General features: G+C 48.2%; 1 protein-coding gene across 2 annotated transcripts in view; it reads right to left on the bottom strand.

Moving 5' to 3' along the window:
- znf142 (zinc finger protein 142) overlaps positions 1-22,978 on the bottom strand; it is a 62,446-nt gene that overhangs the window by 26,452 nt on the left and 13,016 nt on the right. The window contains exons 3-5 of one of the 2 annotated variants that reach the window (XM_070875147.1): positions 11,664-12,311; positions 3,698-3,898; positions 1,878-2,690 (exon numbers count right to left, since the gene is read on the bottom strand). In XM_070875147.1, the coding sequence (XP_070731248.1) occupies positions 1,878-2,690; positions 3,698-3,898; positions 11,664-12,311 (1,662 nt within the window). The remainder of the gene's footprint in view (positions 1-1,877; positions 2,691-3,697; positions 3,899-11,663; positions 12,312-22,978) is intronic. The other variant, XM_070875148.1, reaches the window with a different exon arrangement.

Below are 22,978 nucleotides of genomic sequence, written 5' to 3' on the forward strand. Positions count from 1 at the left end.
AAGCTCCCTCTACACTGTCCCATCAAACACTCCCAGGGCAGGTACAGGGGGTTAGATACTGAGTAAAGCTCCCTCTACACTGTCCCATCAAACACTCCCAGGGCAGGTACAGCATGGGGTTAGATACAGAGTAAAGCTCCCTCTACACTGTCCCATCAAACACTCCCAGGGCAGGTACAGCACGGGGTTAGATACAGAGTAAAGCTCCCTCTACACTGTCCCATCAAACACTCCCAGGGCAGGTACAGCACGGGGTTAGATACAGAGTAAAGCTCCCTCTACACTGTCCCATCAAACACTCCCAGGACAGGTACAGGGGGTTAGATACAGAGTAAAGCTCCCTCTACACTGTCCCATCAAATACTCCCAGGGCAGGTGCAGCACGGGGTTAGATACAGAGTAAAGCTCCCTCTACACTGTCCCATCAAACACTCCCAGGACAGGTACAGCACGGGTTAGATACAGAGTAAATCCCCCTCTACACTGTCCCATCAAACACTCCCAGGACAGGTACAGGGGGTTAGATACAGAGTAAAGCTCCCTCTACACTGTCCCATCAAACACTCCCAGGGCAGGTACAGGGGGTTAGATACAGAGTAAAGCTCCCTCCACACTGTCCCATCAAACACTCCCAGGACAGGTACAGCACGGGGTTAGATACAGAGTAAAGCTCCCTCTACACTGTCCCATCAAACACTCCCAGGACAGGTACAGCACGGGTTAGATACAGAGTAAATCCCCCTCTACACTGTCCCATCAAACACTCCCAGGACAGGTACAGGGGGTTAGATACAGAGTAAAGCTCCCTCTACACTGTCCCATCAAACACTCCCAGGGCAGGTACAGGGGGTTAGATACAGAGTAAAGCTCCCTCCACACTGTCCCATCAAACACTCCCAGGACAGGTACAGCACGGGGTTAGATACAGAGTAAAGCTCCCTCTACACTGTCCCATCAAACACTCCCAGGGCAGGTACAGCATGGGTTAGATACAGAGTAAAGCTCCCTTTACACTGTCCCATCAAACACTCCCAGGGCAGGGACAGCACGGGGTTAGATACAGAGTAAAGCTCCCTCCACACTGTCCCATCAAACACTCCCAGGACAGGTACAGCACGGGGTTAGATACAGAGTAAAGCTCCCTCTACACTGTCCCATCAAACACTCCCAGGGCAGGTACAGCATGGGTTAGATACAGAGTAAAGCTCCCTTTACACTGTCCCATCAAACACTCCCAGGGCAGGGACAGCACGGGGTTAGATACAGAGTAAAGCTCCCTCTACACTGTCCCATCAAACACTCCCAGGGCAGGTACAGGGGGTTAGATACAGAGTAAAGCTCCCTCCACACTGTCCCATCAAACACTCCCAGGGCAGGTACAGGGGGTTAGATACAGAGTAAAGCTCCCTCTACACTGTCCCATCAAACACTCCCAGGGCAGGGACAGCACGGGGTTAGATACAGAGTAAAGCTCCCTCCACACTGTCCCATCAAACACTCCCAGGGCAGGTACAGCACGTGGTTAGATACAGAGTAAAGCTCCCTCTACACTGTCCCATCAAACACTCCCAGGGCAGGTACAGGGGGTTAGATACAGAGTAAAGCTCCCTCCACACTGTCCCATCAAACACTCCCAGGGCAGGTACAGCACGTGGTTAGATACAGAGTAAAGCTCCCTCTACACTGTCCCATCAAACACTCCCAGGGCAGGTACAGGGGGTTAGATACAGAGTAAAGCTCCCTCTACACTGTCCCATCAAACACTCCCAGGGCAGGTACAGCACGGGGTTAGATACAGAGTAAAGCTCCATGTGCCCAGGGAGGTGTCCCTGCCGCAGCAGCCCCTCGCCCCGCGTGCTCCGGTTACGATCACTGACCTGTGTGGAGGAGGACGTGCCGGTTGAGGACCCGCTTGTGCGCCGTGGCGAAGTCGCACTCGCCACACTTATGGATCTTCTCGTTGGCGTGCATCTTGCCCACGTGGTCGTTGAACTCCACCGGGTTGAAGGTCTTGTACGGGCAGAAGCGGCAGGCCAGCTCCTCGCTGCCCGGGTGGCCCCGGCGCTTGTGGCGGCGGAAGGCGTGCTTGTTGGAGCAGACGAAGTCGCAGTGGTCGCAGTGGAAGGCGTAGTGGGTGCGGCGGTGGGCCTCCATGCCCGCCTCCGTGCCGAAGAGCGAGCCGCAGGTGCGGTAGCGGCACTCCACCGCCCGGGCGCCATGCGCCTCCTTCAGGTGGCGCAGGAAGTCCTTGCGCTCCTCCGCTGTGTAGCCGCAGCCCCCCTTGAAGCAGGCCAGGGGCCGCCGCTCCTCCTTGTGGCTCTTCATGTGCTCCTTGAGCGCGTTGCTGACAGTGAACTTCTCCTCGCACGCCGGGCACGAGTACACGTCCGAGTAGAAATTGGTGGTGTTCTCGTGCATGCTGGCCATGTGGCGGTTCAGCGAGTTGCGCTCCACCGCGCTGTAGTCGCACAGCGGGCAGTGGTGGCTCTTCTCGCCCAGCTCCCGCATCAGGTGCACCTTCAGCTTGCCCTTGCTGGTGAAGAACTTCTGACAGTGGGGGCACTGAAGGCTGGGGTCCGGGAAGTGCAGGTGGAGGTGCTCGACCAAGTGGGTTCGCTTCTTGAAGCAGCGCTTGCATTCGGGGCAGATGTGAGTCTTGTACAGATGTTCCATTCCTTCCTGGACGTCAACTGGCACGCACCGTTTAAAAACAAACAAAAGAAACGAAAATTTCAAAGACGCCCAATGTAAATGCAAGTTATTTAGTGCACAGACCAAGATACATACACACACACAACCAGATATGTACTGAAGGCACATGCACGCACTCGAGGTACACGCACCGGCGCACGCACTCACTCAAGGTACACTCACGTATGCACACACTCAAGGTACACGCATTTACGCACACACTCAAGGTACACTCACGTACGCACACACTCAAGGTACACTCACGTACGCACACACTCAAGGTACACTCACGTACGCACACACTCAAGGTACACTCACGTACGCACACACCTGAGGTACACGCACATACGCTCACACACACACACTGAGGTGTCCGCCATACATCAGCGAGTAGCACTCTCTCACCTCTGAGTCAGAAGGTCTTGGGTTCGAGTCCCACCCCAGGGACTTGAGCACATAATCTAGGCTGACACTCCCAGTGCAGTGCTGAGGGAGCACTGCAATGTCGGAGGTGCCGTCTTTTGGACAAGACGTTAAACCAAGAGGTTAAACCTCTAAGGCGGGACGTAAAAGATCCCATGGCACTATTTTGAAGAACGCAAGGGGAGCTCTCCCCGGTATCTTGGGGCCAATATTTACTCCTCAACCAACAGATTATCCAGTCGTTCTCCCGTTGCTATTTGAGGGACCTTGCTGTGCACAAATTGGCTGCTGCGTTTCCGACAAGTCCAAATGTACTTCAATGGCTACAAAGTGCTTTGGGACCATCCTCAGGATGTGAAAGGCGCCATATAAATGCAAGTCCTTTCGGTCTTTAACAAAAACAGTTTCTCCGGTCATTATCACATTGCTGTTTGTGGGAGCTTGCTGTGCGCAAATTGGTTGCCGCATTTCCCACATTACAACAGTGCCTACACTTGAAAAGTGCTTCATTGGCTGTAAAGTGCCTCGAGACGTCCGGTGGTCATGAATGGCGCTACATAAATGCAAATCTCTCTTTCTTTACCTTTGAAGTGTCTCTCTCGGAAGGATTTGGTTTTGCTGCTGGCGTCTCCCTCCGAGCCCGTCTCTGACCCCTGCTCTTCCTCCTCACACACGGACCGTTTCCGCTTCCTGGGCCGCCTCTGCGCCGTACTGCTGCCTTCATCTATCACCCGCCTCCTTCCCTCTGGTTCATCGTTCTCCTCGGCAGCACTGCCGCTCTCGTCTACGGGGAAACAAACGGCCAGAATCACACACACACGAACCTCCCGGAAAGCGATGAGCATGACATTCCCTGTGGATTGGAAAGTTCCCCATGCAGCCTGCCTGCCAAGTATTGATATTGTGCATTTTAGTCATTCTTTTCTGCTCATCCACTTGTTCTACTAGAATTCAGGTTACATCGCGTCTACAGCATTCTGCCCAACAGGTCCATGCTTGTGTTTCGGCTCTGCCTGAACCTCCTCTTCATCGAACCCCATCAACATATCCTCTATTCCTTTCTCCCTCATTGTTTATCCAGCTTCCCCTTAAATGCATCGATACTATTCGCCTCAACCCCTCCCTGTGGCAGCGAGTTCCACATTCTCACCGCTCTCTGGGTAAAGAAGTTTCCCCTGAATTCCCCATTGGATTTATTAGTGACTCTCTTATATTGATGCCCCTAGTTTTGGTCTCCTCCACAAGTGGAAACGTCTTCTCTATGTCTACCATATCAAAGTCTTTCATTATCTTATAGATCTCTAATTAAGTCACCCCTCAGTCTTCTCTAATCTAGAGAAATTTGCCACAGCCCAGCCTGTCTTTCTTGATACTGTAGTACCATCTCAGCTCTGGTATCATTATAGTAAATCATTTTCTCCAGAGCCTCTATAATCCTTTTTATATTAAGAACGTAAGAAATAGGAGCAGGAGTCGGCCATTTGGCCCCCTGAGCCTGCTCCGCCGTTCAATAAGATCATGGCTGATTTGATCATGGACTCAGCTCCACTTACCTGCGCGCTCCCCATAACCCTTTACTCCCTTATCGCTCAAATAATATGGAGACCAGAACTGTGCACAGTAACTCCAAGGTTCTATACAAGTTTAACATAACTTCTCTGCTTCTCAAGTCAACCCCTCTAGAGATGCACCCCAGTGCCTGGCTTGCTTTTTTTTTTTTAAATGGCCTTCCTAACCTGCGTTGCTACTTTGTGATGTGTACCTGCATCCCCTTTGCTCCTCTTCCCCATTTAGATTCTTATTTTCCCAGAACTATGTGGCCTTACTATTTCTCCTACCAAAATGCACCGCCTCACACTTAATTACAGTGAAATTCATTTGCCAATTAAACACCTATTCTGCAGGTTTATTTCTGTATTTTGCTCCAGTCTTCCATTGTATTAACACCACCCAAGGTTTAAGATGTCAAAAGGTTACTCATATAGTGAGCATGCCAATTAGGAATACAAGTTGTTTTATCGCTGTGATTATCTACACGAACATTTTTGGGTCCTCTGCGCATGCTCGCGGTGTCCTGGAGCTGTGATTTCCTCGGCTCCGTGGGAGAACTGGACCTGTTGATGGCCAGGTGGGGGGGGGGGGAAGGAAAGACAGAAAAGAAGAGAGAGAGAGAGAGAGAGAAAAGAAAAGGAGAGAAAAGGAGAGAGAGAGAGAGAGAAAAGGAGAGAGAGAGAGAAAAGGAGAGAGAGAGAGAAAAGGAGAGAGAGAGAGAAAAGGAGAGAGAGAGAGAAAAGGAGAGAGAGAGAGAAAAGGAGAGAGAGAGAAAAGGAGAGAGAGAGAAAAGGAGAGAGAGAGAAAAGGAGAGAGAGAGAAAAGGAGAGAGAGAGAAAAGGAGAGAGAGAGAAAAGAAGAGAGAGAGAAAAGAAGAGAGAGAGAAAAGAAGAGAGAGAGAAAAGAAGAGAGAGAGAAAAGGAGAGAGAGAGAAAAGAGAGAGAGAAAAGAAGAGAGAGAGAAAAGAAGAGAGAGAGAAAAGGAGAGAGAGAGAAAAGAAGAGAGAGAGAAAAGAAAGAGAGAACGAAAAGAAAGAGAGAACAGAAGAAAGAGAGAACAGAAAAGGAGAAAGAGAGAGAGAAAAGGAGAAAGAGAAAAGAGAGAGAAAAGAAGAAAGGGAGAAAAGGAGAGAGAGAGAAAAGAGAGAGAGCGAGAGAGAGGAGAGAGAGAAAAAAAAGAGGGAATCGGTGGGGAAGAGGGAAGGGGGGATTGGAGGGGGACAGAAAGAGGGAATCGGAGGGGGAGAGAGAAAGAGAAAGGGGGATTGGAGGGGGACAGAGAGAGGGAATCGGAGGGGAAGAGAGAACGAGAGAGAGGGAATCGGAGGGGAAGAGAGAACGAGAGAGAGGGGAACAGAGATGAGGAGAGAACGGGAACACGAGAGAACGAGAGAGAACGAACAAGAGGGAGAGGTCAAGAACCGGGGGGGGGGGTGAAAGAGTACAGAGAGCACACTGGGGACAGGGGATAACAGAGATCCAGATCTGAAGGAGGGGATGGGATGAGAGCGAGAACATGATCCAGATGGTAAGACGGATCATGTTCTTCCAACCCGACCCCCTTCACATCTGTTCTCTCTCGCTCCCACCACCCCCGCCCCCCCACCTGCTTACACCTGGTTGATTTATTTGAACGTTTGGTGCTTGTGTGGCAAGTGACATCATTGGACTGGACGAAATCGGGAGGTCGCGACACTGGCACGATTCACTTCATTCCCAATAAACCTGTGAGCAATCCGTGACCCACACACAATCTATGGGGGAGGGAGGGGAAAGGTCGGGAACCTGTTGGAGAGGAAAGGTAAGAAATTCAGGGGTGTGAGGAAGGTTAGGAACTTGTTGGCTAGGATGGGAGGGAAGAACCTGTTTGGGGTGAAAGGAGGACGTAACCCCCAAGGGCGAGCCCAGTCTGTTCTATGTGAGTTCTGTTCTGTCTGGAGCAAGGCAGTCAGACTGGCACGATTTACACTTTGCAAACTAATTGATTCTTTAGGCAGGCAGGATTTAATTACACATTCCAGAGGAAGTGCTGGGTGTGTCTTGTCCTCCAAGGGGACCAATCAGCCAATCAAATGTTGCCTTCAAGGTGACCAATCAGACATCTGGTGTTGGAAATAAACACAACCTTCTTTTATATGAATGGCTATGGAGTTGAGCAACTTTTATAAAAAACCTGCTCAGTGGAGCCACCTAGGAGCCAGAACCCGCATTACATCGTGACAGGTCACATCACAAAACTAAATGGGATAACGTTGACATAACAATTTGCAATGGTAAAGGTTGACAAAAACTTGTGACAACGGGAAGTAATGTTTGTGAACAGGCAGTGCAAGATTTGTTTTAGCAATAAACTAGTCAATGTACATGGAGAGTGGAGACCCAGTATAGCCTTTGGCGGCCGTGCCTTCAGCTGCCCTGGGCTCCAAGCTCTGGAACTCCCTCCCTAAACCTCTCCACCTCTCTCTCAAAACCTAACCTACATGTCCCGATATGTTTTTATGTGGCTTGGTGTCAAATATTGTTTCAGAACACTCCTGTGAAGCAACGCGGGGTGTTTGACGATGGTAAAGGAGCTATATCAATGCAAGTTATTGTTGTTCAAGGCAACAATGGCAAAGCAGTATTTATTATCCAGCTCTAAGGGTCAACCACATAATGTATGACTGGAGTGACGGGTAGGCCAGACAGGGTAAGGACAGCAGGTCACCTTTCCTGAAGGGCATTAGTGAACCAGTTGGGGTTTGCAATCTCGTTGTGCGAGGCCCCTTGGGGAAGAGTGACCATAATATGGTGGAATTCTGCATTAGGATGGAGAATGAAACAGTTAATTCAGAGACCATGGTCCAGAACTTAAAGAAGGGTAACTTTGAAGGTATGAGGCGTGAATTGGCTAGGATAGATTGGCGAATGATACTGAAGGGGTTGACTGTGGATGGGCAATGGCAGACATTTAGAGACCGCATGGATGAACTACAACAATTGTACATTCCTGTCTGTCGTAAAAATAAAAAAGGGAAGGTGGCTCAACCGTGGCTATCAAGGGAAATCAGGGATAGCATTAAAGCCAAGGAAGTGGCATACAAATTGGCCAGAAATAGCAGAGAACCCGGGGACTGGGAGAAATTTAGAACTCAGCAGAGGAGGACAAAGGGTTTGATTAGGGCAGGGAAAATGGAGTACGAGAAGAAGCTTGCAGGGAACATTAAGACGGATTGCAAAAGTTTCTATAGATATGTAAAGAGAAAAAGGTTAGTAAAGACAAACGTAGGTCCCCTGCAGTCAGAATCAGGGGAAGTCATAACGGGGAACAAAGAAATGGCGGACCAATTGAACAAGTACTTTGGTTCGGTATTCACTGAGGAGGACACAAACAACCTTCCGGATATAAAAGGGGTCGGAGGGTCTAGTAAGGAGGAGGAACTGAGGGAAATCCTTATTAGTCGGGAAATTGTGTTGGGGAAATTGATGGGATTGAAGGCCGATAAATCCCCAGGGCCTGATGGACTGCATCCCAGGGTACTTAAGGAGGTGGCCTTGGAAATAGTGGATGCATTGACAGTCATTTTCCAACATTCCATTGACTCTGGATCAGTTCCTATGGAGTGGAGGGTAGCCAATGTAACCCCACTTTTTAAAAAAGGAGGGAGAGAGAAAACAGGGAATTACAGACCGGTCAGCCTGACATCGGTAGTGGGTAAAATGATGGAATCAATTATTAAGGATGTCATAGCAGTGCATTTGGAAAGAGGTAATATGATAGTGTACTGACATGGATTGAGAACTGGTTGTCAGACAGGAAGCAAAGAGTAGGAGTAAATGGGTACTTTTCAGAATGGCAGGCAGTGACTAGTGGGGTACCGCAAGGTTCTGTGCTGGGGCCCCAGCTGTTTACACTGTACATTAATGATTTAGATGAGGGGATTAAATGTAGTATCTCCAAATTTGCGGATGACACTAAGTTGGGTGGCAGTGTGAGCTGCGAGGAGGATGCTGTGAGGCTGCAGAGCGACTTGGATAGGTTAGGTGAGTGGGCAAATGCATGGCAGATGAAGTATAATGTGGATAAATGTGAGGTTATCCACTTTGGTGGTAAAAACAGAGAGACAGACTATTATCTGAATGGTGACAGATTAGGAAAAGGGGAGGTGCAAAGAGACCTGGGTGTCATGGTACATCAGTCATTGAAGGTTGGCATGCAGGTGCAGCAGGCGGTTAAGAAAGCAAATGGCATGTTGGCCTTCATAGCAAGGGGATTTGAGTACAGGGGCAGGGAGGTGTTGCTACAGTTGTACAGGGCATTGGTGAGGCCACACCTGGAGTATTGTGTACAGTTTTGGTCTCCTAACCTGAGGAAGGACATTCTTGCTATTGAGGGAGTGCAGCGAAGGTTCACCAGACTGATTCCCGGGATGGCGGGACTGACCTATCAAGAAAGACTGGATCAACTGGGCTTGTATTCACTGGAGTTCAGAAGAATGAGAGGGGACCTCATAGAAACATATAAAATTCTGACGGGGTTAGACAGGTTAGATGCAGGAAGAATGTTCCCAATGTTGGGGAAGTCCAGAACCAGGGGTCACAGTCTAAGGATAAGGGGTAAGCCATTTAGGACCGAGATGCGGAGGAACTTCTTCACCCAGAGAGTGGTGAACCTGTGGAATTCTCTACCACAGAAAGTTGTTGAGGCCAATTCACTAAATATATTCAAAAAGGAGTTAGATGAGGTCCTTACTGCTAGGGGGATCAAGGGGTATGGCGAGAAAGCAGGAATGGGGTACTGAAGTTGAATGTTCAGCCATGAACTCATTGAATGGCGGTGCAGGCTAGAAGGGCCGAATGGCCTACTCCTGCACCTATTTTCTATGTTTCTAAGTCAGCATGGATTTGTGAAAGGGAAATCATGCTTGACAAATCTTCTGGAATTTTTTGAGGATGTTTCCAGTAGAGTGGACAAGGGAGAACCAGTTGATGTGGTATATTTGGACTTTCAGAAGGCTTTCGACAAGGTCCCACACAGGAGATTAATGTGCAAAGTTAAAGCACATGGGGGTAGTGTGCTGACATGGATTGAGAACTGGTTGTCAGACAGGAAGCAAAGAGTAGGAGTAAATGGGGACTTTTCAGAATGGCAGGCAGTGACTAGTGGGGTACCGCAAGGTTCTGTGCTGGGGCCCCAGCTGTTTACACTGTACATTAATGATTTAGACGAGGGGATTAAATGTAGTATCTCCAAATTTGCGGATGACACTAAGTTGGGTGGCAGTGTGAGCTGCAAGGAGGATTCTATGAGGCTGCAGAGCGACTTGGATAGGTTAGGTGAGTGGGCAAATGCATGGCAGATGAAGTATAATGTGGATAAATGTGAGGTTATCCACTTTGGTGGTAAAAACAGAGAGACAGACTATTATCTGAATGGTGACAGATTAGGAAAAGGGCAGGTGCAAAGAGACCTGGGTGTCATGGTACATCAGTCATTGAAGGTTGGCATGCAGGTACAGTAGGCGGTTAAGAAAGCAAATGGCATGTTGGCCTTCATAGCGAGGGGATTTGAGTACAAGGGCAGGGAGGTGTTGCTACAATTGTACAGGGCCTTGGTGAGGCCACACCTGGAGTATTGTGTACAGTTTTGGTCTCCTAACCTGAGGAAGGACATTCTTGCTATTGAGGGAGTGCAGCGAAGGTTCACCAGACTGATTCCCGGGATGGCGGGACTGACCTATCAAGAAAGACTGGATCAACTGGGCTTGTATTCACTGGAGTTCAGAAGAATGAGAGGGGACCTCATAGAAACGTTTAAAATTCTGACGGGGTTAGACAGGTTAGATGCAGGAAGAATGTTCCCAATGTTGGGGAAGTCCAGAACCAGGGGACACAGTCTAAGGATAAGGGGGAAGCCATTTAGGACCGAGATGAGGAGGAATTTCTTCACCCAGAGAGTGGTGAACCTGTGGAATTCTCTACCACAGAAAGCTGTTGAGGCCAATTCACTAAATATATTCAAAAAGGAGTTAGATGAAGTCCTTACTACTAGGGGAATCAAGGGGTATGGTGAGAAAGCAGGAATGGGGTACTGAAGTTGCATGTTCAGCCATGAACTCATTGAATGGCGGTGCAGGCTAGAAGGGCCGAATGGCCTACTCCTGCACCTATTTTCTATGTTTCTATGTTCACTTTACAGGATCACAGAATAGAACGGCACAGAAAGAGGCCATTAAACCCATGGGTCTGCACCGGCTCTTTCGAAGAGCAAACCAGTCAGTCCAACTCGCCCGTTCTTTCCCCATATCCCTGCAATTTTTTCTCCTTCAAGTATTTATCCAATTCCCTTTTGAAGGGCACTATTGGTTCACTAGATTGATCCCTGGGATGAGAGGGCTGTCCTATGAGGCGAAATTGAGTAGATTGGATTCTAGAAGAATGAGGGGTGGTCTCATTGAAACATACAAGATTCTGAGGAGGATTGACAGGGTAGATGCAGGGAGGATGTTTCCCCCGGGCTGGGGAGTCTAGAACCAGGGGTCACAGTCTCCGGATAAGGGGTCGGCCATTCAGGACTGAGATGAAGAGAAATTTCTTCACTCAGAGGGTGGTGAATCTTTGGAATTCTCTGCCCCAGAGGGCTGTGGATGTTCAGTCGTTGAGTGTATTCAAGGCTGAGACAGATAGATGTTTGACACTAGGGGAAATCAAGGGATATGGAGATCGGGCGGGATGGTGGAGTTGAGGTCGAAGATCAGCCATGATCTTATTGAATGGCGGAGCAGGTTCGAGGGACCGTATGGCCTACTCCTGCTCCTAATTCCTCTGTACTTATTTATCTATTGAATCTGTATCCACCTCCCTGTCAGACAGTGCATTCCAAATATTACTTCATCTGGTGCCAAACCACAGTGGGATTTGAACTCTCAATCTCCTGGTCCTCAATCATAATCACTATTCTACTGTATACCGGTGGGAACAAGTGTGAGCGTCACGCGGTTAATAATGCGTAGTACCCACCAGAGTGCATGGTCAGGTGCTTCTTCAAAACCTTGCGGTAGCGGCTGGTGAAGTCGCACCGGTTGCAGCTGTACGCCGCTCTGTCTCGGTGTGCTGCGCCGTAGTGCTTGCTCAGGTCGCGGGGGCCGCAGGTCTTGAAGGGGCAGAGCCGGCACTTGAACTTCTTGGCCTTCAGCCGCCCCCGCTTCTTGTGCTGGGCGAAGAGCTTGGCGCTGGAGCAGGTGAAGTCGCACTGGTCGCAGCGGAACGGGGCGTGCCCGCGCCGGTGCTCCTCCATCTCCGCCGCGCTCGGGAACGCCGCCCCGCAGGCCCGGCGAGGGCAGAGGAAGACTTCGGCGCCGCCGCCGTGCGTGCCCTGGTGCTCCTTCAAGGCCCAGGCCCGGGAGAATTCCTGGCCGCAGACCGGGCAGGGGTACTTCTCCCGGCCGGGGTTTGCCGGTGGCTGGCCGTTTTCCTCGCCGCCTCGCTTCCTGTGCGCCGCCCGGGGCCGCTTCGCCCGCGACATGCCCTCGCCTCCGCGGCCGGGAGACCGAGGGCGCTTGGCGCTCGGCACGTGACGCAGCAGGTGATCGGCCAAAAGGTCCTGGTTCTCGAAGCTCACGTGGCATTGCTGGCAGCCGTAGAGTGCCTCCATTCGGATCGAAGCGTCTATGGGGGGGGGGGGAACAGAAACCGCCGGTCAGTTTGGCTCATTATTTAATCCAAGGGCCGGACTAGCAGCCGACGGCTTGCTCAAATGACATCACACGAGGCGCTGGGACTCGGCTCTGTGATTACCCTGGTCTGCTGAGGAACCTGGGTGTCCTTGTGCACGATACACAGAACGTTAACATGCAGCAACACAGCAAGCAATCACACCTCCCAAACCCGCGAACTCTACCAACAAGAAGAGCAAAGACAGCAGGAGCATGGAAGCACCACCACCTCCAAGTCTCACACACACAAGAACATAACATAAGAAAATTAGGAGCAGGAGAAGGCCATTCGGCCCCTTGAGCCTGCTCCGCTATTACATAAGAACATAAGAAATAGGAGCAGGAGGCGGCCATAAGGCCCCCCGAGCCTGCTCTGCCAGTCAACACGATCATGGCTGATCTGATCATGGACTTACGTCCACTTCACTGCCCACTCCCCATAACCCTTATCCCCTTATCATTTAAGAAACTGTCTATTTCTGCCTTAAATTTATTCAATGTCCCAGCTTCCACAGCTCTCTGAGGCAGCGAATTCCACAGATTCACAACCCTCAGAGAAGAAATTTCTCCTCATCTCAGTTCTAAATGGGTGGCCCCTTATTCTAAGATCGTGCCCCCTAGTTCTAGTCTCCCCCAACAGTGAAAATATCCTCTCGGCATCCACCTTGTCAAGGCCCCTCATAATCGTGTACTGGTCCCATCGCCACCAGAACCGGTTCCAATGTCGCAGGAATTTGAATCCCACCCTTCTGCACCACTCCTCAAGCCACGTATTAACATAAGAACATAACATAAGAATTAGGAACAGGAGTAGGCCATCTAGCCCCTCGAGCCTGCTCCGTCATTCAATAAGATCATGGCTGATCTGGCCGTGGACTCAGCTCCACTTACCCGCCCGCTCCCCGTAACCCTTAATTCCCTTATTGGTTAAAAATCTATCTATCTGTGACTTGAATACATTCAATGAGCTAGCCTCAACTGTTTCCTTGGGCAGAGAATTCCACAGATTCACAACCCTCTGGGAGAAGAAATTCCTTCTCAACTCGGTTTTAAATTGGCTCCCCCGTATTTTGAGGCTGTGCCCCCTAGTTCTAGTCTCCCCGACCAGTGGAAACAACCTCTCTGCTTCCATCTTGTCTATCCCTTTCATGATTTTAAATGTTTCTATAAGATCACCCCTCATCCTTCTGAACTCCAACGAGTAAAGACCCAGTCTACTCAATCTATCATCATAAGGTAACCCCCTCATCTCCAGAATCAGCCTAGTGAATCGTCTCTGTACCCCCTCCAAAGCCAGTATATCCTTCTTTAAGTAAGGTGACCAAAACTGCACGCAGTACTCCAGGTGCGGCCTTACCAATACCCTATACAGTTGCAGCAGGACCTCCCTGCTTTTGTACTCCATCCCTCTCGCAATGAAGGCCAACATTCCATTCGCCTTCCTGATTACCTGCTGCACCTGCAAACTAACTTTTTTGGGATTCACGCACAAGGATCCAAAACGAGTTTCATGCACAAGGACCCCCAGGTCCCTCTGCATCTCAGTATGTTGTAATTTTTCCCCATTCAAATAATATTCCCTTTTACTGTTTTTTTTCCCCCAAGGTGGATGACCTCACACTTTCCGACATTGTATTCCATCTGCCAAACCTTCGCCCATTCGCTTAACCTATCCAAATCTCTTTGCAGCCTCTGTGTCCTCTACACAACCCGCTTTCCCACTAATCTTAGTGTCATCTGCAAATTTTGTTACACTACACTCTGTCCCCTCTTCCAGGTCATCTATGTATATTGTAAACAGTTGTGGTCCCAGCATCGATCCCTGTGGCACACCACTAACCACCGATTTCCAACCATTTATCCCGACTCTCTGCTTTCTGTTCGCCAGCCAATTCTCTATCCATGCTAATACATTTCCTCTGACTCCGCGTTCCTCTATCTTCTGCAGTAACCTTTTGTGTGGCACCTTATCGAATGCCTTTTGGAAATCTAAATACACCACATCCATCGGTACACCTCTATCCACCATGCTCGTTAAATCCTCAAAGAATTCCAGTAAATTAGTTAAACATGATTTCCCTTTCATGAATCCATGCTGCGTCTGCTTGATTGCACTATTCCTATCTAGATGTCCCGCTATTTCTTCCTTAATGATAGCTTCAAGCATTTTCCCCACTACAGATGTTAAACTAACCGGCCTATAGTTACCTGCCTTTTGTCTGCCCCCTTTTTTAAACAGAGGCGTTACATTAGCTGCTTTCCAATCTGCTGGTACCTCCCCAGAGTCCAGAGAATTTTGGTAGATTATAACGAATGCATCTACTATAACTTCCGCCATCTCTTTTAATATCCTGGGATGCATTTCATCAGGACCAGGGGACTTGTCTACCTCGAGTCCCATTAGCCTGTCCAGCACTACCCCCCTAGTGATAGTGATTGTCTCAAGGTCCTCCCTTCCCACATTCCCGTGACCAGCAATTTTTGGCATGGTTTTTGTGTCTTCAACTGTGAAGACCGAAGCAAAATAATTGTTTAAGGTCTCAGCCATTTCCACATTTCCCATTATTAAATCCACCTTTCTCATCTTCCACGGGACCAACATTTACTTTAGTCACTCTTTTCCGTTTTATATATATCTGTAAAAGCTTTCACTATCTGTTTTTATGTTTTGCGCAAGTTTACCTTCAAAATCTATCTTTCCTTTCTTTATTGCTTTTTTAGTCATTCTTTGCTGTTGTTTAAAATTTTCCCAATCCTCTAGTTTCTCACTAACCTTGGCCACCTTCTACGCATTGGTCGATGATTTGATACTCTCCTTTATTTCCTTGGTTATCCACGGCTGGTTATCCCTTCTCTTACCGCCCTTCTTTTTCACTGGAATATATTTTTGTTGCGCACTATGAAAGAGCTCCTTAAAAGTCCTCCACTGTTCCTCATTGTGCCACCGTTTAGTCTGTGTTTCCAGTCTACTTTAGCCAACTCTGCCCTCATCCCACTGTAGTCCCCTTTGTTTAAGCATAGTACACTCGTTTCTGACACAACTTCCTCACCCTCAATCTGTATTACAAATTCAACCATACTGTGATCACTCATTCCGAGAGGATCTTTTACTAGGAGATCGTTTATTTTTCCGGTCTCATTACACAGGACCAGATCCAAGATAGCTTGCTTCCTTGTCGGTTCTGTTACATACTGTTCTGAGAAACAATCCCGTATGCATTCTATGAATTCCTCCTCCAGGCTACCCCGTGCGATTTGATCAATCGATATGTAGGTTAAAATCCCCCATGACTACTGCCGTTCCTTTTTCACATGCCTCCATTATTCCCTTGATTATTGCCCGCCCCACCATGAAGTTATTATTTGGGGGCCTATAAACTACGCCCACCAGTGACTTTTTCTCCTTACTATCTCTAATCTCCACCCACAATGATTCATCATTTTGTTCATTAGAGCCAATATCGTCTCTCACAACTACCCTGATATCATCCTTTATTAAGAGAGCTACCCCACCTCCTTTCCCTTCTTGTCTATCTTTCCGAATCGTCAGATACCCCTGTATGTTTAATTCCCAGTCTTGGCCACCCTGCAATCATGTTTCTGTAATGGCCACCAAATCATGCCCATTTGTAATGATTTGTGCCGTCAACTCATTTACTTTATTTCGAATGCTGCGTGCATTTCGGTAGAGTGTTTTAATCCTAGTTTTTAAACCATGATTTTTAGTTTTGACCCCTCCTGCAGCCCCTTTATATTCCGTGGTCCTTTTTGTTTTTTGCCTTGGGTTTCTCTGCCCTCCACTTTTACTCATCTCCTTTCTGTCTTTTGCTTTTGTCTCCTTTTTGTTTCCCTCTGTCTCCCTGCATTGGTTCCCATCCCCCTGCCATATTAGTTTAACTCCTCCCCAACAGCATTAGCAAACACTCCCCCTAGGACATTGGTTCCGGTCCTGCCCAGGTGCAAACCGTCCGGTTTGTACTGGTCCCACCTCCCCCAGAACCTGTTCCAATGCCCCAGGAATTTGAATCCCTCCCTGCTGCACCACTGCTCAAACCACGTATTCATCTGTGCTATCCTGCGATTCCTACTCTGACTAGCACGTGGCACTGGTAGCACTCCCGAGATTACTACTTTTGAGGTCCTACTTTTTAATTTAGCTCCTAGCTCTTTAAATTCGTCTCGTAGGACCTCATCCCTTTTTTTACCTATGTCGTTGGTACCAATGTACACCACGACAACTGGCTATTCTCCCTCCCTTTTTAGAATGTCCTGCACCCGCTCCGAGACATCCTTGACCCTTGCACCAGGGAGGCAACATACCATCCTGGAGTCTCGGTTGCGGCTGCAGAAACGCCTATCTATTCCCCTTACAATTGAATCCCCTATCACTATTGCTCTCCCACTCTTTTTCCTGCCCTCCTGTGCAACAGAGCCAGCCACGGTGCCATGAACTTGGCTGCTGCTGCCCTCCCCTGATGAGTCATCCCTCTCAACAGTACTCAAAGCAGTGTATCTGTTTCATCTGAGCTATCCTGCGATTCCTACTCTGACTAGCACATGGCACTGGTAGCAATCCTGAGATTACTAGTTTTGAGGTCCTACTTTTTAATTTAGCTACTAGCTCCCTAAATTCGTCTTTTAGGATCTCATCCTGTTTTTTAACCTGTACTTTTGGTACCTATATGCACCACGACAACTGGCTGTTCACCCTCCCTTTTCAGAATGTCCTGCACCCGCTCCGAGACATCCTTGACCCTTGCAACAGGGAGGCAACATACTATCCTGGTGTCTCGGTTGCGGCCGCAGAAACGCCTATCTATTCCCCTTACAATCGAATCCCCTATCACTATAGCTCTCCCACTCTTGTTCCTGCCCTCCTGTGTAGCAGAGCCAGCCACGGTGCCATGAACTTGGCTGCTGCTGCTCTCCCCTGATGAGTCATCCCCCTCAACAGTACCTAAAGCGGTGTATCTGTTTTGCAGGGGGATGACCGCAGGGGACCCCTGCACTACCTTCCTTGCACTGCTCTTCCTGTTGGTCACCCATTCCCTATCTGGCTGTGTACCCTTTACCTGCGGTAAGACCAAAACCAAACCTGCATGCTGTATTCCAGGTGTGGCCTCATCAATACCCTGTATAACTGTAGCAAGACTTCCCTGCTTTTATACTCCATCCCCTTTGGAATAAAGGCCAAGATTCCATTGGCCTTCCTGATCACTTGTTGCACCTGCATACTATCCTTTTGCGTTTCATGCACAAGTACCCCCAGGTCCGGCAGTACGGCAGCACTTTGTAATCTTTCTCCATTTAAATAATAACTTGCTCTTTGATTTTTTTCTGCCAAAGTGCATGACCTCACACTTTCCAACATTATACTCCATCTGCCAAATTCTTGCCCACTCAACCTGTTAATGTCCTTTTGCAGATTTTTTGTGTCCTCATTACACATTGCTTTTCCTCCCATCTTTGTATCATCAGCAAACTTGGCAACTTACACTCAGTCATTGTAAATAGTTGGGGTCCCAGCACTGATTCCTGCGGCACCCCACTCATTACTGATTGCCAACCAGAGAATGAACCATTTATCCCGACTCTCTGTTTTCTGTCAGCCAATCTTCTAACCATGCGAATATATTACCTCCAACCCCGTGAACTTTTATCTTGTGCAGTCACCTTTTGTGTGGCACTTTGTCAAATGCCTTCTGGAAGTCCAAATACACCACATCCACTGGTTCCCCTTTATCCACCCTGTTCGTTACAGCAAATTTGTCAAACATGACTTCCTCTTCACAAATCCATGCTGACTTTGCCTGACCAAATTTTGCTATTCCAAATGTCCTGTTACTGCTTCTTTAATAATGGACTCCAACACTTTCCCAACCACAGATGTTGGGCTAACTGGTCTATAGCTTCCTGCTTTTTGTCTGCCTTCTTTTTTGAATGGGGGCATTACATTTGCAGTTTTCCAATCTGCTGGGACCTCCCCAGAATCCAGGGAATTTTGGTAAATTACAACCAATGCATCCACAATCCCTGTCGCTACGTCTCTTAAAACCCTAGGACACAAGCCATCAGGTCCAGGGGATTTATCTGCCTTTAGTCCCATTATCTTACTGAGCACCGCCTCCTTAGTGATTGTGATTGTGTTAAGTTCCTCCCCCCCTATAGCCCCTTGACTATCCACTGTTAGGATATTGTTTGTGTCCTCTACCGTAAAAACTGATACAAAATATTTGTTCAGAGTTTCTGCCATCTCCATGTTCCCCATTACTAATTCCCCGGTCTCGGCCTCTGCGGGACCCACATTTACTTTAGCCACTCTTTTCCTTTTTATATATCTATAGAAACTCTTACTATCTGTTCTTAGATTTTGTGCTAGTTTACTTTCATAGTCTATCTTCCCTTTCCTAATCATTTTTTTGGTCATTCTTTGCCGGCTTTTAAAAGCTTCCCAATCTTCTGTCCTCCCACTGGTTTTGGCCACTTTGTATGCCCTTGTTTTTAAAATCGGATCCGTCCTTTATTTCTTTAGTTAGCCCCGGATGGCTATCTTTTCTCTTGCACCCTTTCCCCCTCACTGGAATATATTTTTCTTGAGAGTTGTGAAATATCTCTTTAAATGTACACCACTGTTCATCAACCAGCCCACACTTCAATCTATTTTCTCAGTCCACTTTAGCCAATTCTGCCCTCATACCTTCATCATCTCCTTTATTTAAGCTTAGTACGCTGGTTAGAGATCCAACTTTCTCACCCTCCATCTGAATTTGAAACTCAATCATGCTATAATCACTCATTCCAAGGGGATCCTTGACTAGGAGATTGTTTATTAATCCTGTCTCATTACAAAGGACCAGATCTCGGATAGCCTGCCCCCTGGTTGGTTCCGTTACATACTGCTCAAGGAACCCGTTCCTTATGCACTCTATGAACTCTGCCTCAAGGCTACCCTGACCAATTTGATTTGTCCAATCAATATGGAGGTTAAAATCACCCATGATTATTGCTGTTCCCTTTTCACAAGCCCCCATTATTTCCTGGTTTATGCTCCGACCAACAGAGTTGCTACTGTTAGGGGACCCATATACTACGCCCACGTGACTTTTTCCCCTTATTATTCCTTATCTCCACCCAAACTATTTCAACATCCTGATCCTTTGAGCATATATCGTTTCTCACTATTGCAGTGATTCCATTTTTTAAAATCAATATAGCGTTACCCCACCTCCATTTCCTTTCTGTCTGTCCTTCCGGATTGTCTAATACCCGTGAATATTTAATACCCATTCAATGAGACCACGGCTGATCACCTACCTCAACTCCACTTTCCCACCCGATCCCCATATCCCTTGATTCCCTTAATATCCAAAAATCGATCGATCTCTGTCTTGAATATACTCAACGACTGAGCCTCCACGGCCCTCTGGGGCAGAGAATTCCAAAGATTCACCACCCTCCGAATGAAGAAATTTCTCCTCATCTCAGGCTGACCCCTTATCCGGAGACTGTGACCCCTGCTTCTAGACTCCTCAGCCAGAGGAAACATCCTCTCTGCATCTAACCTGTAAGAATTCTGTATATTTCAATGAGATCACCTCTCATTCTTCTAAACTCTCGAGAATATAGGCCCAGTCTGCTCAATCTCTCCTCATAGGACAATCCTCCCATCCCAGGAATCAGTCTGGTGAACCTTCGTTGCACTCCCTTCTATGGCAAGTATATCCTTCCTTAGGTAAGGAGACCAAAACTGTACACAGTACTCCAGGTGCGGTCTCACCAGGGCCCTATATAATTGCAGTAAGACATCTTTACTCTTATACTCAAATCAATGACTCCCATCCTGACTTGGAAGTATATCGCCGTTCCTTCATTATCGCTGGGTAAAAAATCCTGGAACTCCCTCCCTAACAGCACTGTGGGAACAATAAATGCCGGCCTTGCCAGCGACGCCTACATCCCAAAAATGAATTTTAAAAATGGTATAGAAGCCTTTACTGCACTTAGGAGTTGGAGTACAAGAGTAAGGAACTTTTACGACAATTGTAGAGGGCTTTGCTGAGCCAACACCTAGAGTACTGTGCACAGTTTTGGTGTTCTTACCTTCCTGGCTGGTCGGACTCCCATTCTGGTGGCGAAGAGTCCCATTTACCTCATAGGTCCCTTATCGTCAGAAACTGTTCCGCACCGCAGGAAGGATATAGAAACATAGAAATTTACAGCGCAGGAGGAAGCCATTTCGGCCCATTTTGTCCACATCGGCCGACAAAGATTACATATAAACCCATGAACAATGGCGGAAAGGCAAAGAGCACCCAGCCCAACCAGTCCGCCCCACACAACTGCGACACCCCTTACACTGAAACATTCTACACTCCACTCCAACCGGAACCATGTGATCGACTGGGAGAGGCAAAAACAGGGCTGAAAGGGTTGCATTATGAGGACAGTTTGCACAGACTGGGCTTGTATTGCAAGGGGGATAGAGTATAAAGCAGAGAAGTCCTGCTACAACTGTACAGGGTATTGGTGAGGCCACACCTGGAGTACTATGTACAGTTTTGGTCTCCGTATTTAAGGAAGAATATACTTGCGTTGGAGGCTGTTCAGAAAAGGTTCACTCGGTTGATTCCGGAGATGAAGGGGTTACTTATGAAGATAGGTTGAGGAGGTTGGGCCTCTACACATTGGAGTTCAGAAGAATGAGAGGTGATCTTATCCAAACATATAAGATAATGAGGGGGCTCGACAAGGTGGATGCAGAGAGGATATTTCCATTCATAGGGGAATCTAGAACTAGGGGACATCTCAGAATAAGGGGTCGTCCATTTAAAACTGAGATGAGGAGGAATTTCTTCTCTCAGAGGGTTGTAAATCTGTGGAATTCTCTGCCCCAGAGAGCTGTGGAGGCTGGGTCATTGAATATATTTAAGGCGGAGATAGACAGATTTTTGAATGATAAAGGAGTCAAGGGTTATGGGGAGTAGGCAGGGAAGTGGAGTTGAGGCCATGATCAGATCAGCCATGATCTTACTGAATGGTGGAGCAGGCTCGAAGGGCCGAATGGCCGACTCCTGCTCCTATTTCTTATGTGCTTATGTATTCGCTCGAGTGTTGAAGATTAAGGAGTGATCTACTTGAGGTGTTTAAGATGATTAAAAGGAGTTGATAGGGTAGATAGAGAAACTATTTCCTCTGGCGGGGGAGTCCAGAACAAGGGGGTGTATCCTTAAAAATAGAACCAGGCCATTGAGGGGTGATGTCAGGAAGCACTTCTTCACACAAAGAGCAGTGGGAATCTGGAACTCACTCTCCCAAAAAGCTGTTGAGGCCGGGGGGTCAATTCATCGTCTCAAACCTGAGATTGGTTGATTTTTGTTGGGTAAGGGTATTAAGGGTTACAGCACCAAGTAGATTGAGTTACGGTACAGATCGACTATGATCTAATCGAATAGCGGAACAGGCTGCAGGGGCTGAAAGGCCTCTCCTGTTCCTATCATTGAGATCAGATCACTCCAGCTGTGCAATAGGTTCCACACTCACACACAAGCGGCCATCCTTTTTGTATATCGAGTGTTAAAAAAACGACTTATGCAGTGCCTTTCACAACCTCAGGACTTCCCAAACGCTTTACAGCCAATGAAGGCGTTTTTTGAAGTGTAGTCACTATTGTAATGTAGGAAACGCGGCAGTCAATTTGCGCACAGCAAGCTCCCACAAACAGCAATTGATAACAACCAGATAATCTGTTTTTTAGTGATGTTGATTGAGGGATAAATATTGGCCCCAGGACACCGGGGAGAATTCCCCTGCTCTTCTTCAAAATAGTGGCCGTGGGATCTTTTACATCCACCCAAGAGTGAAGATTTATGTGCTCAAGTCCCTGGAGTGAGACTTGTACCCACAACCTTCTGACTCAGAGGTGAAGGAGCTACCCACTGAGCCACAGCTGACACTATGAAGTACAGATTGAACCTCCCTTATCCAGAACTCCCTTATCCGGAACTATCCCTCGTCCAGAACCATTCCTGGCCAGAACTCCGCCATGAACAAATTGGAAGTCCTTCCTCGTTGCCAACTCCCGCAATCGCTGGGGGATCCTGCAATCCACCGCCGCCGCCCCCCTCCCCCCCATGATCTCTCTGCCGCACCCCCAGCCCCAAGCCAGCCAGCCCAGATATCCCCTTGCTCAGTACTTGTACCATCCAATTTAAGGTGACCACCTCTCATCCGGAAAAATCCCTTATCCAGAACAGGTCAGGTTCCGAGGGTTCCGGATAAGGGAGATTCAACCGTTAGCTGCTATCCAGTGTAAGCAGATACTAGCGGCCAGGACTGTAAAAGCTACACGTACATTATCCTTTGTGCTCCAGATCCCATTTTCAATCATAGGAACATTGAAGGAGCGCAGAGATCTCGGGGATGGGGTGGGGTTGTGGGGACGGAGGAGATGACATAGATCGGGAGGGGCGAGGCCACGGAGGGATTTGAATACAAGACTGAGAATTTTTAAAAATCGAGGCGTTTCCAGACTGGGAGCCAATGTTGGTCAGCAGGCACATTGGGTGATAGGTGAACGAGACTTGGTATGAGTTGGGACACAGGTTGCCGAGTTTTGGATGA

This window comes from Pristiophorus japonicus, chromosome 3, assembly GCF_044704955.1.
Source record: "Pristiophorus japonicus isolate sPriJap1 chromosome 3, sPriJap1.hap1, whole genome shotgun sequence".
Taxonomy (NCBI): Eukaryota; Metazoa; Chordata; class Chondrichthyes; family Pristiophoridae; genus Pristiophorus; species Pristiophorus japonicus.